Source organism: Rattus norvegicus, chromosome 1 (genome assembly GCF_036323735.1).
Source record: "Rattus norvegicus strain BN/NHsdMcwi chromosome 1, GRCr8, whole genome shotgun sequence".
NCBI classification, from domain to species: Eukaryota; Metazoa; Chordata; class Mammalia; order Rodentia; family Muridae; genus Rattus; species Rattus norvegicus.
Window position 1 is genome coordinate 192,659,228 of NC_086019.1, and position 16,790 is coordinate 192,676,017.

General features: G+C 42.8%; 1 protein-coding gene across 5 annotated transcripts in view; it reads left to right on the forward strand.

The window, feature by feature from the left end:
- Inpp5f (inositol polyphosphate-5-phosphatase F) overlaps positions 1 to 16,790 on the forward strand; it is a 79,791-nt gene that overhangs the window by 38,337 nt on the left and 24,664 nt on the right. For 3 of the 5 annotated variants that reach the window (NM_001107554.1, XM_039078467.2, XM_008759882.4), the window contains 7 exon segments: positions 3,901 to 4,037; positions 8,812 to 8,940; positions 9,139 to 9,306; positions 9,411 to 9,467; positions 12,910 to 13,105; positions 13,717 to 13,896; positions 15,034 to 15,101. In NM_001107554.1, the coding sequence (NP_001101024.2) occupies positions 3,901 to 4,037; positions 8,812 to 8,940; positions 9,139 to 9,306; positions 9,411 to 9,467; positions 12,910 to 13,105; positions 13,717 to 13,896; positions 15,034 to 15,101 (935 nt within the window). 5 annotated transcript variants of the gene reach the window in all.

The following is a 16,790-nucleotide window of genomic DNA, read 5'->3' on the forward strand; positions in this document are numbered from 1 at the left end:
GACTGGTCCTCATAACCACACCACCGTGTGACTGTTAAGGTAGCTCAGGGCTCTGTTTCTAGGAGGGGTAACTGGCCTCAGGAGTCTAGCCTGCAGAGCTAGGCCATAAATGTAAGTGAGCATATAAGAAATCCTTTTTATTACAGGGTTGGTTGTGTGGAGAGAGAAATCAGGAAGCGTCTGAACAAGTAGCTGAGTGGTAACTATGAAATAGGTAATTGCTATACTGTTTCTTACGCCCTCAAGCAAAATTTGTAGGACTAACCTAAGAAATAGTGAGCATTTTCTCTATCTCTGTGGTTCTCATGTGAAAGACTAACAAAGTAGAGGTCCAGTCAAGACTTTCCGTGGAATAAGGGATGGTGGCCAAAGGTAATTAAGAGAACATTAGTTTTATCTACAATGTTTAAATCTTAAAAAAAAAAAAAAGGAGTATATTGGGGCTGCAGAGACAGCTTAGTAGTTCAGAGCACTTGTTCTTTCAGAGGACCTGGGTTCATCCCCAGAACCCACATGATGGCTCAGTCAGCTATAACTCCAGTCCTAGGCATCTTTTTTCTTTCTTGTGTTCTAAATTTGGTTGTTTTCAACTTGCCATAGAATACTTTGCCCCTTGCATCTTGTGTTGAGTTCTCTCACATTCTGGTTGACTGAAGCATTTCTGTTCTAAGAACTGGAACGAGTAGTCGCTGTCTATGCTTTGCCTCTCGCTCTAGCAGAGATGTGGTTTTGCCAGCTGCAGCTGGTTGTGTGACGTTTGGAATTGGAAACATTTTCAGAGGCTCTATGAATGCCAGGGCCCTGACAGGCAGGATCAGTGGTGGTTGGTTGGTTGATGGGGGTTAGAGAGAATGTTTAAGGTTTCTTAGTGGTTGTATTCAAAGAGGAAACAAAAGGAAAGAGATTAGATTAATGATCTCTCTCTCTTCCCTCTGTCTCTCTTTATCTCCTAGTTATGGGGGGTGGGACAGATAAAGGATGGGAAAAGAAGAACCCACCAAGTAGCAAAAACCAGCTACATCCAACAGCAGCATTTCGGTCAACAGTAAGATACCACAGTGGCCCAGTAAGAGCATGTCCTAATGGCATCATCGTCATCTTGGTCTGGAAGTACATCCTAAATGTTCTCACATGAAATCACTTAGTAGCACACTCCTCAGAATGTATCCTGTCATAAACAGTTCATAATGCTACTGTAGTTTTTCTAATCGTAATACCTTGATAAATTTGAATTTTCAAATTAGGCTTAATAAGAGCTTTGCAGTAATGAGATGAAGTGAGTTGAATGGCAAACAACACTGTAACTGCAGTGGGTGCTGTGTAGGCTACTTGAACTGGGCTGATACTGTGGTAGTCAGTCTGGTAAGCCCAAGTACTGCAAGACTAATGAGAGTGACATATACAGCACGGATACATCGAACAAAGAGGAGTTCACTGGTGAAACAGAGTGCAATGCCATGTGACTTCATTATACTAGTGAGAAAGGCATGCGATTTATCTATTTATTTTTGAAGTGCTAGGGATCGAACCTGGGACTTTTTACTTGCTAGTCAAGTGCTCTGCCACTGAGCTATGTTCCAGCCTTTCCCTATCTTTTATTTTAAATTTTATTTAACATTTTATTTGTGTGTGATGTGTTTGATTTGTCACACACACACACACACACACAGAATGTGAATGTGTGTGTGCTCCACAGGATGTGTGGAAGTTAGAGGCCAACATTTTTTTCCCACTATGGAGTCTAGGAATCAAACTCAGTTTGTCAGACTTTCGTGGCAAGTGCTTTTACCCACTGAGCCACCTCACTGGTTTTCTTCGTTAAAAAAAAAAAGATTTATATTATTTTATTTTATATGTGTGTGTTGCCTGCATATATATCTGTTCACCATGTGCTTGCAGTACCAAAGAAGACCAGAGTCGGCACAAGACAGTCCAAGACCAAGTCTCAGCACAAAGGAGATTATTTGTCCCAAAAGGAGAAAGGACAGGGAATAAGAAACAGAGGCAGGAGACAGAGGACTAGGGAGAAGGGTGAAGAGAATGAGGGAGAGGGACAAAAGGACTGCCTGGATAGAGAGGAGACAGCCAATGTGGCCCATAGGCAAATGACAGTTTATAAAGGGAAACTGGGGAGCCCTGTGTTAGGACGAGTGGGTTAATTTTGGTTGGGCATATTAATTAAGTACTCCAAAGGAGGCTTTTGATTGTTAGACTTCAGTATTTGATAGCCGTATCTTGGTAGTGTCCGGTGTCCAGGGGGAGGAAGTGGTTAAATAAGGGATTAGACCTTGGAAGGTAGCTTTAGGAATGTAATAACAGTTTAGCAAGGCAAAGGGAATGGGGGAGAAGGTAAAAGAAAAAACCTGTTTGCCATGCTCTGGCCTGCTAGAGAGAGCCCTTCAGTGCCCATGAGGCCAGAAGAGTGTTTAGATCACTGGATGCTGGAGCTATAGATGGTCGCTAGCTGCCACGCAGACATTAGTAACTTGGCCTCAGCGAGAACAGTACGTATATTTAACTGCTGAGCCATCTCTCCAGTCTGCTGGCTCCTTCCTTTGCTGAGATGTCCAGGCTGGCCTGACCTCCCAATCCTCCTGCCGTAGTCTCCTTAGCAGCTGGAATTACAGACCACCCCCATGCTCATCTTGATGACCTATGATTGAAAACATTGTAATTGTTTATTTCTGAAATTTCCCATTTGGTGCTTTTAGACCAGAGTTGACAACAGGAGAGTAAAACTACAGAGAGTAAAGCTACTGGTGAAGAGGGACTATTGCTGTGTGTGTGTAATATATATATGGACTATTGCTGTGTGTGTGTAATTTATATATATATATAGTGCCTGATGCCTGTGGAAGTCAGAAGGGGTGTGTTCGATGCCCTGCATCTAGATTACAGACAGTTTAAGCTGCCAGGTGGGTACTGGGAACTGAAGCGGAGTCTTCTGTAAGAGAAGCAGGCGTGAGAGTAAATTTAAAATGGTGGTAGGTAGGATTGGTGATGCAGCCCAGAAAGAGTGTTACTCTGGTGGGCAGAGCCCTGGACTCAGTACCATCCCCCGAAGCAGTGATTCTCAACCTTCCTAATGCTGTGACTCTTTAATACAGTTCCTCACGTTGTGATGACCTCAACCATAACATTATTTTCATTTCTACTTCATAATTGTAATTTTGCTACTGTTATGAATTGCAGTGTAAATATTTTTGGAGATAGAGGTTTGCTAAAGGGGTTGCAACCCATATGTTGAGAATCACTGCCCCAAAGCAAATACTCCGTAATAAATCAGTGGCAAATGTAACACACTGTGTATATTCAATTAAGTTTTGCATTCTGAATATAATTGTTTATTGTACTTTTATACCACTGACAACATAGAAAGTTTGTTTATACCAGAATTCCTCATCACTACAAACATGATCAGATCAAATCAACATGCGTGGCACATTGAACTGTGCCATTATATCACTAGGCAGTGGGAATTTCCCAGATCCGTTATAATGTTATAGAACCATGTGGATGCATCTCAGAGTGTAGCACACTATATTATATATATATACATTAGTAACATACCCAAGCTTTTCACTTATTACGTGCAGGAATCATCTTATCATAAAATACTTTTATTTTTATAGGCATCATAAATTGTTTTTCCAGTTGTATCCAGTTGTGTTTTTCCACTTGTATTTTGCCAGCACTGCTGTGTGAGAGTTCTTGTTTCCCCATAGCCTAACCACAAGTGTCTGCGTTAAAATTTACATTGCTGTGAGGGAGACCGGACATCTTGTGTTTAAGGGACTTTTGTGTCTTTATTGTGTCTTACATTTGTTACTGTTGGGCCATTCACCCCAGGCTGGCAGCACTCTATGAACATCATCCATTTATTAGATTTTTTTCTTTCAGATCTTCCGTGGTGGCTTATTTTAATTCGGCAGAAAGCATTGGTGGGCAAACTCCCAGGAGACCATGAGGTCTGTAAAGTCACCAAGATTGCTGTATTGTCACTTTCTGAAATGGAACCTCAGGAGCTTGAGCTGGAGGTAAGGTGGCATCGAGGGGACGGTCACAGCGATGATGTGATAGCAGACATTAATTTGTGTCTTCAAACCTTGCATTAACAGCAGACCCTTCAGGATCATGAATTGCAGTGTGTAAGACAGAAGCAGAGCCACTTTAAGGGTTGAGGGGAAGATATCTTTAAATAAGATGAAAATGAAGCTTCCCTCATGGCATAATTGGTTCTTGATGTGCTTGTGTGGAAGAGGAGAGTGTATGAATGTGTGCATGCATATGCTCATGAAAGTGCTCATGTGTGCACATGGAGGACAGGACAACTTCACGCACCCTACCACCTAACTTTCCTTGTTTTCTTTTGGGGGGTAGAGGGTTTGAGACAGGGTCTCAGTATGTATCCCCAGCTACCCTGGACCTCCCTACATAGATCAGGCTAGCCTTGGACTCACAGAGGTCTTCCTGCCTCTACCTTCTGAGTGCCTGGATTAAAGGTGTGTGCTACCATGACCAGCTTAGCACTTGTCTTCCTGAGATAGTCTTTCACTGACTGGCTACACTGTTGTCTGGCCTTTTCTACCTTCTGGTGGTGGGGTTACTGGCACACGCCTCCGTCCATGACTTCCTACATTGGTGCTGAGGATTCAGATCCAGGCCCCACGGTGTGGCAGGCCCTTTCCCCGCTGAGCCATGCCCAGCATAACTGTGTATTTTAGAATGACAGGCTGTTTGAACTACAGTGCCTATTGTGCTTCATGTTAGCAATGGAATATATGTTATGACCTGTGCAAATTAGGGGGGAGGGTAACACTTTTTGTTGCTGTCCTTAAACACCATGGCCAAGGCAACTGAAAGAGTTTATTTGGACCAGAGGGTTAAGAGTCCATCATGACAGTGAGTGGCAAACATTGTTGGCTTGAACAAAAGCCAAGAGCTCCTTAAATCACCACATGAATCAGAGTGTACACTGGGAATGACATGGATTTGAAACCTCAAAGCCTGCCCCATCCACGTTGCCCAATCCTTCACAAAACAATTGGGATCAAGTATTCAAATGCCAGAACTCACTATGCCAGAACTATGGATGGTTTTCACTCAAACTATGCAGTAACTGTAGAGAAAGTATCTCCATTCCTTGGGTGAATGTTTTAGAAGTTACTATCATTCCTTTCCCTTTTACTTTTGATTTATATCACAGTGAAGGAGCTTTGCCTCAGTGAGTAACAGGAGAGGCAAGGACACTGATGCTGAAAATCATAAAAGTGTTTCTGATCGTCTAATATTAACTTAAATCTGCTCATGTAAACTCAGTTAAAAGGAGCTCTCCCACCTAACTCCTCTGTCTCTCATGGGCACTAACATAAGCACTTGTCAGGGGAAGCTGGAGCACGTCTTCTCTGCAGCTCACCCCTCTGATTTACTGTTCTGGATGACACACCACTGTCGCCCTTCCCAGCACAGTGCTCCAGCTGTCCGTCAGGTCAGCCTCCTTGGTTGGCTGCAGCCTGGCTCTTGTCTGTAATTGGAGCAGAAATGGTTTTATTGCAGATTCTAGTATTAGAACTGAAGTTGCTGCCTTAGTTGTGCTTGAACTGAGGTGGCTGTGGCTTATTTGCCTGCCAGTTTACATGTGGTAGCATTTCTCAGCACTTTTTCCTTATTATTGGCAAATAATATTTCTCTGTGTGAGTGTGCTTTTATTGTTTAACTTCCCATCAGATGATGAACATTTGAGTTGTTTTCATTTTTAAACTATTATGCATAACAAGCTTTTGGTATACAGAGGTTTGCATTTCCCCTGATTATAGAGTTCCTGGGTCATTTTGCTAATTCTGTTTAAATTTTTTTGAAAATTGCCATACTGTTTTCCTGTATAGAGTATCATTTGAGAAATATATGTGTGTGTATGGTGATGGGTGGAACTTTAGGGCTCACAAAAATGAGAGACCATGCATTATGCAGTTTGAGAAAACACCCTTCAAGCGGCTAGGGCTTCTGCTCCCGCCTGCATATCATATGTGCTGTATCTCATTGCTGAAATAGAGTGCAGCAAGGTTTTCCACTTTCCCATCAGAAAGCTGTTTAAAATTTTATCTCAGAATGGATATAGATAACAAATTTGAAAGCAAAACCATTTGTTTTCCTTTTATTCAGCATCAGCTTCTAATCTTGGTTGTGAAGTATAACTTGTAAGAAGAATAAAAAAAAACTGTGGGAGATTATGGTAGTGAAAATTTTAAAAAATAATCAAAGTTGTAATAAGGGCCTCTCATACACTTTAGAGAGCTTATAGTCTGCTGGAAAAGGAAGATGACCCTAGTGTCTACATCTGAGGATCATGTCCAAACAAAATACTTTGACTGGAAGGGTTCCAAGAAATCATTTTTCTTATCACTATTTTCTGATAGGGCTGACTTTTAGCTCAGTATAACAAGTATAGTAATCTATACTTGTCCTTTCTAAAAGTAATTATATAGAAGCTTCTAGAATATTCATCAGCATGAGCTTTGGTTAAGGTAGTTCAGTGAGTTTATGCTTTGTTCCACAGATCTGTAATTCTTATCTGAATGTTTTTATCCATACTTTTTACAGTTCTGTTTTTAGTTGGTTTTGTGCACAGACTTGCATGTAATATTAAAAATGTATTAGAAAAAAAGTGTATTAGCCAGACATGGTGGCATACACCTTTAATCCCAGCACTTGAGAGGCAGGAGCAGGTGGGTCTCTGTGAATTCAAGTCCAGCTTAATCTATATAACAAATAACAGACAAGCCAGGGATGCATAGGGAGTGAGCGAGTCTGACTGTCTGTCTCTCTGTCACCCCTACCCTCAGAAAACACACACACACACACACACACACACACACACACACACACACACACACACACAGTATATTAGTTGGTTTTTCTATTGCTGTAATAAAATACTATAAAGCAAGCAAATTAGAACAGGTTTGATAGTTGGCTATGGTTTCTGAGCCATAATCCATCATGTCAGGGAAGGTATAGCAACTGACAGGTAAAGTATTTTAGCAGGTGCAAGGAAAGACTGATCTCATTCTCTTTTTTTCTTTCTTTTTTTTCCTTTTTTCTTTTCTTTTTTCGGTGCTGGGGACCGAACCCAGGGCCTTTTGCTTGCTAGGCAAGCGCTCTACCACTGAGCTAAGTCCCCAACCCTCTCATCTCATTCTCATCCTCACCCAAGAGAGTGAGTCAGGGGTTGGGGGAAAAAAGAGAGAGAGAGAGCCAGAGAGAGAGAGAGAGAGAGAGAGAGAGAGAGAGAGAGAGAGAGAGAGAGAGAGAGAGAGAGAGAACGAGTGCGAGCGCTTGAGCACGAGAGTGCAAGCAGGAATGGGGCAAGGCTATAAAACCTCAAGGCCCACCTCAGTGGCATATTTCATCCAGTAGTCTCCACCTCCCAGAGCTTCCAGAACCTTCCCAAGCAGTGCCACCAATTGGGACTAAGCTCAAATACATGAGCTAATGGGCATTTCTCTTCTCAAACCATATCAGAAAGTTTATTCCATGTAGTTATCTATGTCCCTAACTGAATCTAAAGCCTTATCCCACAAGACATTAGTATTTCCTAAAGAACCAGATGAGTATTTATACTGAAAACTCATAAGTAAATATTTATGCCAACTAGTAAATGATGGCTGCTATGTATTCTCAGGGCATAGCTTATAAATGCACTCCTTTTAATTGGCGGTTTCTGTGTGTGGCTGCTTGGCCTGCTTGTATTCTGTGTTCCATATGAATGTGTGGTGCCCTTGGAGACTGGAAGAAGGTGTTGGGTCCTCTGGGACAGGAGTGTCCAACAGCCATGTAGGTGCCTGGAATTAAATCTGGGTCCTTTGGCAATGCAATTAACAGATGAATCATTTTTCCAGTCCTTAGGAAATGAAATTTTAATAAATTTCAAAAATAAATGTTCAGCTCTTAGAGTGTTATGCTTTTCTGATAAGAAGCTAAGGGATAGTAGACACAAAGCAGATGGAGGAAATAAGAACAAAGATAGTTGTCTTAGCTACTGTTCTGTTGACCTGTTGATCTCCATGAGTAAGGCAGCTTATAAAATAAAACATTTAATTGTCTCACTAGCTATCATTCGTGTACCTGTTCTTGCTTCAACACATCCATATTCATGTTACCTTCCTCCTTCCTGTGCCAGTTGGATTGCACTGTGTGTGTGTGTGTGTGTGTGTGTGTGTGTGTGTGTGTGTGTGTGTGGTACATCTCCCCTAATTACTGCTCTTTAAACTTAACCAAGGTCTGGACCCAAACCATGTTGTTTACTGATTTCATTATTGTGTGTAAAGATAGGAGGAGAGACTGTTGAAAGGTCCAGCTTCTAAGATTCCCAGTAGAGCAGACTCAGGGCATTTTCTCAACCAAAACACTCAGGTAGTTACAGATGTTTGTAATGACCTTGAGGCATAGCCGGTGTGTATTTTGGAATATTTTCTTCTTAGATGCCAGTTTTCAAAGCATTAATAACCTCGGCTAGAACAGAACATTGTATCCCTTGGACGTGTTAGATAAGAGTAAGCTATGCTCTGAACCTGGGTTTGCTGCCTTTAACCAAACCTAAGTACACCCTTGCCTGTATTGTGTATTATTTGTAGTGCAGTTTCTAATTATTGAAATCATTACTGTATTCTGCCTGCTTAGTCGTTTCACTAATTCTTAGGGTCTACTTTTAACCCAAATGCCCAAGCAGTAACGTTCACTTCTGTACTCATACTTGAACATTCAACGCAGATAATAATTAATAATGAATCATCCTTTTAAAACATTATTTAGCTCTGCAAGAAGCATCATTTTGGAATTAACAAGCCTGAGAAGATTGTACCATCTCCTGATGACTCCAAGTTTCTACTGAAGACATTCACAAATATCAAATCCAATGTGTCTGCTCCCAACAAAAAGAAAGTAAGAGTTTGGTTGGCATGGGCTTTGAATCCATCATTGATTAGTCAGAAGTTGAGGGCAAATAAATCTATCTCAAACCTTTTTTTTTTCTTTTTATGTATCAGAAGACTGTGTTTTGAGGATTGTCCTTACTTGAAGTGTCGCACCATTTCTTAACTTTACGTCTGACTCCTGTACTTACAGATTGCTTTCTTACAGGTTAAAGAAAGTAAAGAAAAGGAGAAACTGGAGAGGCGTTTGCTTGAGGAGTTGCTGAAGATGTTCATGGACTCAGAGTCCTTCTATTATAGCTTGACCTATGACCTAACCAACTCAGTGCAGAGGCAGAGCACTGGGGAGAAGGATGGCCGCCCCCTGTGGCAGAAGGTATGCTCACGGCACAGGGCAGTCTTGGCTCCTGACCAGTGCCTGTTTGCCTTTTATAGGGAACTGAAGTGTTCCTGAGCTGATCTTTCCCTCTACCTTTCTAGGTTGATGATCGATTTTTCTGGAATAAGTACATGATCCAAGACCTCTCTGAGATTGGTGTGAGTAGATGCTTTTAAAACATGGTAGTTGCAGCTGTTGAGCAAATGTGACTGATGAAGGTGATTTTGAGACTTTATTAGGAGATTCTCCCATGGAAGAGACTCATTTAACTAAAGGAGATGAAGGTGTTGCCTTCAGGTAGCTTATAGTCCCACAGCCGATCTCCTCAGCACTTGTTTAGATGAATGTGGTGTCATTCACCTGTAATCCCAGGCCAAAGCAAGGGATGTATCACAGTGCCAGGTCCTCTGGGCTCTATAAGTATGGTCAACTCCATGCTAGGCTATATAGCAGGATCTACCATCAGAAAAGGAGGAGTGGGGGCACTAATAAGCCCAAGGAACCAGTCATGTCCATAGAGTTCCTGTAAAGATCTTTTTTTTTTTTTTCTTACCTCCATTGGAAATGCAGAAGCCTAGTTTTCTGTAATGACAGCACTTTGGTTTATCTCCGGGGGCTCGGAGCAGATGGATCTTTAAGGCCTGACTAGTACTGAAGTGGTTACAAACTATAGGGTGGTGGCATGACAGACGGACAGCATGGAGTGTCTGGTACCTGCGCATGCACGTGTACCATGCGTGTGTGAGTGGATGCACGCTGACAGGTCAGAGGACCACGTTTGGGGTTGGGTCTCTTCACTGTGGCAGGCAGGGATTGAAGTCAGGTGGTCAGGCTTTCTTGGCAGTTGCTTTTGCCCTCTGAGCCATTTTGCCTGTTTCTTTCTGGAGTGATGGTTACTTTCTTCATTTTCTTTGTGCAGAAGTACTTGAGCATAGTGACTTTTTGTCATGTGATAAGGATGTCTGAGATGGACAGGTTAAGGGAAGAAAGGTTTATTATGGCTGCTGATTTCAGAGCATTGTCCTGTCAGGGAAAGCATCTTGCCATGGTAGCCCAGGCAATAGAGAGACTGGGATACGGACATTCACTTTTCCCCCTTTACGCTGTCTGGGCCTCAGATGGTGGGATGATCCCACTCATGTGCAGTTAGTTCTAGAAACACACACAGAGGTTTGACTCTTCTTCTAGGCGATTCTGAGTCCAGCCAAGGTGACTGGAGATTAGCCATCAGATCCTATTACACGTGTTGGAGAATTATGGCTCAGGGCTCCTGTGTGCTATGTGTTTAGACACTGAGACTGGACAGAAGTAATGGAGTGGGGTCATCTGCCAGTTTTCTTAGCTTTCAGCTATTTTCCCTTCCCCCTTCCTCCCTTCCCCCTTTACAGATGGTTCATAGCAGTTACTGAGATCCTAGCCAGATACCTACCATGTCTCTATTGAAGCTGAGGCATGGGTTGTTCTTAGCTTTCTGAAACTAACCGTGCTGTGACCCTCAAAACTCAGTGACAAGAGTCAGATAAGGGTGTTTATAATGAATATTTGTCTTCATGATGACATTCCAGTGTTTGGTGAGCTTTTGTCAGACACTTTCACATTACTGTTAAAGCTGATGACGGGATAATATGGCAAATGTTTCTATGTTCTTGTCAAGAACTTGGATTTATTGCTAGAACAAAATTATAAGTAGTAAGAATATTAGTAAAATAATAAACTAGGCCAACCCTTTACCTAATTGTTACCATCACTAGCCTTCTGAAGGTCTGGTTTACAGAAAAAGCAAAGCTAAGCTGTGAAATTAATGAGACCCACAGTGCACAGCACAGAGGACAGGGTGGGACCCACAGTGCACAGCACAGAGGACAGGGTGGGACCCACAGTGCACAGTACAGAGGACAGGGTGGGACCCACAGTGCACAGTACAGAGGACAGATGGATTTGGAACTGATGCTGAAGGAGGGATGTGATAGCACATGTCTGTAATCCCACACTCTAGAAGCTGAGACAGGACAACCTGGGCTACTCAGGGAGACCCTTTCTCAAAGTACACTGTGTGTGTATGTGCACGCGTGTGTGTGCACATACACACATGTGTGCATGAGTGCACATTTGTGTGTGTATCTGTGGATGTCAGAAGGCAACCTCAGATGTTGTGTCTCAGGCACCTGGTTTATTTAGAAACATGTTCTCTCACTGGCCTGGAGCTCACCAAATAGGCTGGGCTAGCCTAGCAATGAGCCCCAGGGATCCACCTACCCCCACCTACCAGCACTGGGTCAGAAAGCAGTGCCCATGCCTGGCTTGGCTTTAGCACAGAAGTGCTTTAGACCCAGCTTCTCCCCAGCCTTACTCTGCTGTTTCCAGACAGGATCTGATGTAGCTCAGTGTAGTTTCAAACTTGTTATGTAGCTAAGGACGACATTGAACTTTCCACTGTGTTTCTTCCTCTCAGTGCTTGGTTTAAAGTCTGAATGTGTTTAGTTTAGAGGAACAGAAGAATCTCTGAACAGGACTCTCCTAATTAGTTAGATGACATTTAAAATGAGACATTTGTGGAAACACTCTCTGCTGTTCATTTACTATTTGAATTTTAGACTGGTGAGGAAAGTGTCTCCCTAAAGTAGCTTGTGAAGTAAAGCTGGGCCGAGACAGGGCTCAGCTGCAGAACATTTCCTTGGCATGCCTGGGGCTCTGGGTTTGATTCCCAGCCCTACAAATGACAGCAACAATGGGGCATGGTAGCGTGTGCCTGCTGCCAACTATGTGGAGGCGGAGGTAGCATGTGTCTGCCAGCCCGTACCTGAGTGCTGAGGCAAAGGCACCACCTACCATTCCAAGCCTGTCTGAGCTGTAGAGGAAGCTCTGCCTCAAAGTAAGAAGAGGCTGGAGAAGATGGTTACACAGGTCCAAGCGTTGGGTGCTCTTGGGGAGGATCTGGGTCTGGTTCTCAGCACCTCCCTCGTCACTCCGGTTTCAGGGGATCTGACGCCCTCTTCTGGTCTTTGCAGGCACTGTACACACCTGGTGCACATACAGACAAGCAGGCACATAGACATAATAATAAAAAGTGGGGTTTTTATTTATTATTTTTAAGTAGTAAACTGTTTTGTCATGGACGATCGGGATTGATTGCATTTTGTTATAGGCAAATGCAGTTGAAGTTTGAAAATCAACTTTAAAGCTGTGCTTTCCTATACCAAAAGGAACAGTTATAAGAGCATCATTGTTAACTACTCCATGGCAGGCAGTGAGCTTCACTTTACACTACAGCCTTATGAGGCAGTAGTAGTCCCATTTCACAGAGGAGGACATTGAGGCATAGTGAGGGGGGTGAGCCACTCTGTCAGGTGGTGGAGTTTGCGTTTGTGTGGAACAACCTGGCACTCAGGCTGTGTTCCCTGTCAGTCAAGTCTGGAGGAAATCATGGTAAAGGAAAGGGAAGGCCTGTAGTCCTCATCCTCCCCTGACATCCTGTGAGTAGAACATGGGGCTAAGGAAGGGCTTGTGCTGTGGCAGGCTGGAAGCAATCTGCTCACTGTTGTTTGGGTCTAAGTAGCAGTGCTGTGCGGAATACAAATAATGATGCTGTTCCCATCCTAGACTCCGGACGTGGACTTCTGGATCATCCCCATTATCCAGGGTTTTGTGCAGATTGAAGAACTGGTGGTTAATTACGAGCCATCTGATGATGACAAGAGCAGCCCAGAGACGCCCCCTCAGGAGGCCACTTGTGTAGATGACATTCACCCGCGATTTCTAGTGGCTCTTATATCTCGCAGGAGTAGGCACAGAGCAGGTAAGTAAGAGCATGCAAATGAACTGCAGGCAGGCGTGGAGGAGCCGCAGATGTGCTGAAATGCAGGTGACAGGCATGGACTGGAAAGCACAGTTAGCTGCAAACTCCAAAGACTGGGGTGCAATTAGAGACTGCTCTCTGCTGTGGAGGAGAGGGGAGGCTTAGCGAGTCAGACAGAGCAGGCAGCATGCATACAGACGATAAGAAAATCACTTGGGATGTGTCTGAGGACAGTGTTCCAAGTAAAAGCCTGTGTCACAGTGATAAATCCTTTCAGAGTGCTAACTAGCCCCTTTGGGAAAACTGTTGTCTTTCATTCAGAGGCCTCAACTTAGCAGTGGTGGGTACAGCTGTGATCCTGGCCATGTTGTTGTTTGTCTGTCAGTGTGTGTAGGCTTCCCAGGTTTTCCTGTAGCTTCGTCATTAGGAAGCACAACCTAATCAGATAGTTTTGTTGAGAGCTTTGCTATGTAGCCCAGGCTGGCTTTGAACTTGTAGTTCTCTTGCCACAGCCTGCAGAACATTGAAATATCAAGTGTGTGCTCCAGTACCAAGCCAAACTGAACATGTTTTTTATAACTGTTGCTGCTTTCCGTTTAATTTTCTTCCAGGAATGCGGTATAAACGAAGAGGAGTGGATAAAAATGGAAATGTTGCAAATTATGTGGAGACTGAGCAGTTAATTCATGTTCATAATCATACTCTGTCGTTTATTCAAACTCGAGGCTCCGTGCCCGTCTTTTGGAGCCAGGTTGGGTATCGCTATAATCCAAGACCTCGACTAGACAAAAGTACGCACATCAGTTATTTGGTTTGCAAGTGAAGGTTTCCATGGGAATTTTTAAATAAAAATCAGGTGCCAGATAGGTATAAATTTGTTTCATTTAAAACAATAACTCTCAGGGCTGGGATGTGACTGAGGAATGGTTTGCTGACCAGCCAGCTGGAAGCCCTGTTCAATCCCTGTACTAAAAACTGCACAACAAAAGCCAACCCTCCCACTGTGGTGTGTCCTCACAGGTGACAGAGGTGAGGTGGTAGCCTCAGGACTGAGGACTTTACCGGATGTCGCAGTTTCTCAGCTAGCAATAAAGCACCTCACCTCACAGATACTGAGCTGCTGGTGCTTTGATGCTTTTACCTTCTAGAACATTTCACTCTGGGAAGGGACGAATGTAGCCAGTGTCTGTAGAAGCAGGGAGTGTGTTAACTAGACAGCAGTACACAGGGAATCAGCGGGGAGGGGGGCATTGTTGTCATTGAAATATTTAATATTTTTTAGACTATTTTAACTTTAGTATCAAAATAACATTTTCTTATTATAAATCACACAAAATCTTTACTGAAAACTAGAGTGTGTGTGAGTGTATGCGCATGTGTACATGTGCATCCGTGCATGTGCCTGTGTGTGCGTTTATAATTTCACAGTTGGTACTTCCGGATATATTTTAGCTCAGTCTAATTGGAAAAAAAGAAATCTTAATTTGAAGTGCTTTAAACCGTTACTGAATTATTAAAAAGTAAGACTAAGCCCTGCCGTGGTAGTGTATGCCCTTGATCCCAGCACTCGGGAGGCAGAGGCCTGTGAATCTCTGATCTACAGAGTGAGCTCCAGGACAGCCAGTGCAACACAGAGAAACTCTGTCTCGAAAAATAAATAAAAAGTAAGAATAAAGGTGGAGTAGGTGGGGCTGAAGAGAAGGCTCAGAGGTTAAGAGCACTAACTGCTCTTTCAGAGCACTTCAATTCCCAGTAACCACATGGTGGCTCACAACCACCTGTAATGAGATCTGATGCCCTTCTCTGGTGTCTGAAGATAGTGTACTCACATATATAAAATAAATAAATCTTAAAAAAAAAAAGCTGGAGGAGGCAGTCATCTGCACAGCACTGGAAGGAGAAATGGATTCTGCTTTGCTTTTTTGCAGGTGAGAAGGAGACAGTCGACTGTTTCTGTGCCCATTTTGAAGAACAACTGAAAATTTACAAAAAGCAGGTGGGCTTCAATATGTAGTAAGAATAGTTTCCTTACATGTGGAATTCCATGAAAAAACATGTACAGTTCATAAGTAAATAGGCACTTTTAGCATGAAGATTAAACACGAGTAAGCTGAGAGTGCTCTGGAGTCAGCTGCTTTAGACTGAGAAGATGGAGTAGGTGCTGTCAGTTGTCACAGACCAGGATGGGCATCTCAGGACCTCGCATACACACACATGCAGGACAGTCGAAGCAGATGGACTGAAAACCTCTAGGTAGAAAACAAGTTCAATAATTTTAATACAAGATTAACATAAGAAAGTCAGCAATGTCCTTGTCTCTTAGGAATGACCAGTTTGACTGTAAATGACATGGGAGCCATTTTTTCCTGGCCAGCCTGGTCTACACAGAGAGTTCCAGGCCAGCTAGCCAGGCAATATAGTGAGACCGTGTCTTAAATAAAGGAGAGGAGAAAAGAGAGAAGATGCTGAGTTCTAGATCAGGAAGGTCAGACTCAGTGCTGCATGACTTCAGTTCTTCCCAGATTAGCATCTAGATTCACATAGTGTCAGCCAGAGTCTCATAGGCAGCAGGAAGAAAAGAAAATCAGGAAAGAACATCCTATTTATTTATTTATTTATTTATTTATTTATTTCAATCATTTAATAATCATATTCAAACTTTAGATAGTTTTATAATAGATAAAGGCAGGCATTTGCTTTTAAAAATGGAAACTTAGATATTGCTAGCAATAGCAAAAGCTAGTACAGGCACTTTGAATATTGTTACAAATTAAAGTAACACATATGCTTAACTGTACTTTTCTTTTTGACACCCACTATCTACTTCATATATATATATATAAATAATTCTAAGACAGACTCTTGATCTGAATGTAAAAGGTTAAACATTGAAGATTTCGGGAGACAGCATGGTGTCTCTGACTGTGAGTCATGAGCAGGATTTATAAAAGCAGTTACCTTATCTTTGTTTCAAATGTGTGATTGCCTATCACATTGTATTAGTCACCTAATAAAGAATAATTCATAGTTATTTTTGGGCTGGAGAGATGTCTCAGTGACTAAGAGTATGTACTGCTCCGCAAGGACTTGAGCGTGGGTCTCAGCACCCACTCACAAAAACAGAAAAGGAGAGGAGAGAAGAGAAGTAGTAACATAACACATGTCTTCAGTCCCAGCACTCAGGAGCCGGGTACAAGAGGATCTCTGTGTGTTTGAGGCCAGCCTGGTCTACAGAGTGATCTCCAGGACAGCCAGGGATACACAGAGAAACCCTGTCCCAATAAACAAAACAAAAACAGTTACTTAAAAAAATAAAAGCAGTGTCTGGGCAGATTGCTCCACAGGTAAAGTGACCCACCGGTGTGACGTGGACCTGAGTGTGTCCTCAGAGCTCATGCACAGCCAGGCACAATCGAGGGCCATGGTCTGTCAGCTCAGGGCTCTTCAGGAGCTTGCATATGGAGAAAGGAGAATCCTAGAGGTGTGTAGGCCAGCTTGCTTTACACAATACAAAGGCTGCCCCAAACGAGATGGACGACAAGGGCCAACATCCACGGTTGACCTCTGACCTCTGCACATGTGCCGTGCTGTGCATTCACCACACAAAGATACATACATGTACAAAACAACAACGCTAACCATAATGGAAAAAATTAATTTGATTTTGACTTTAAATTTTTTATTA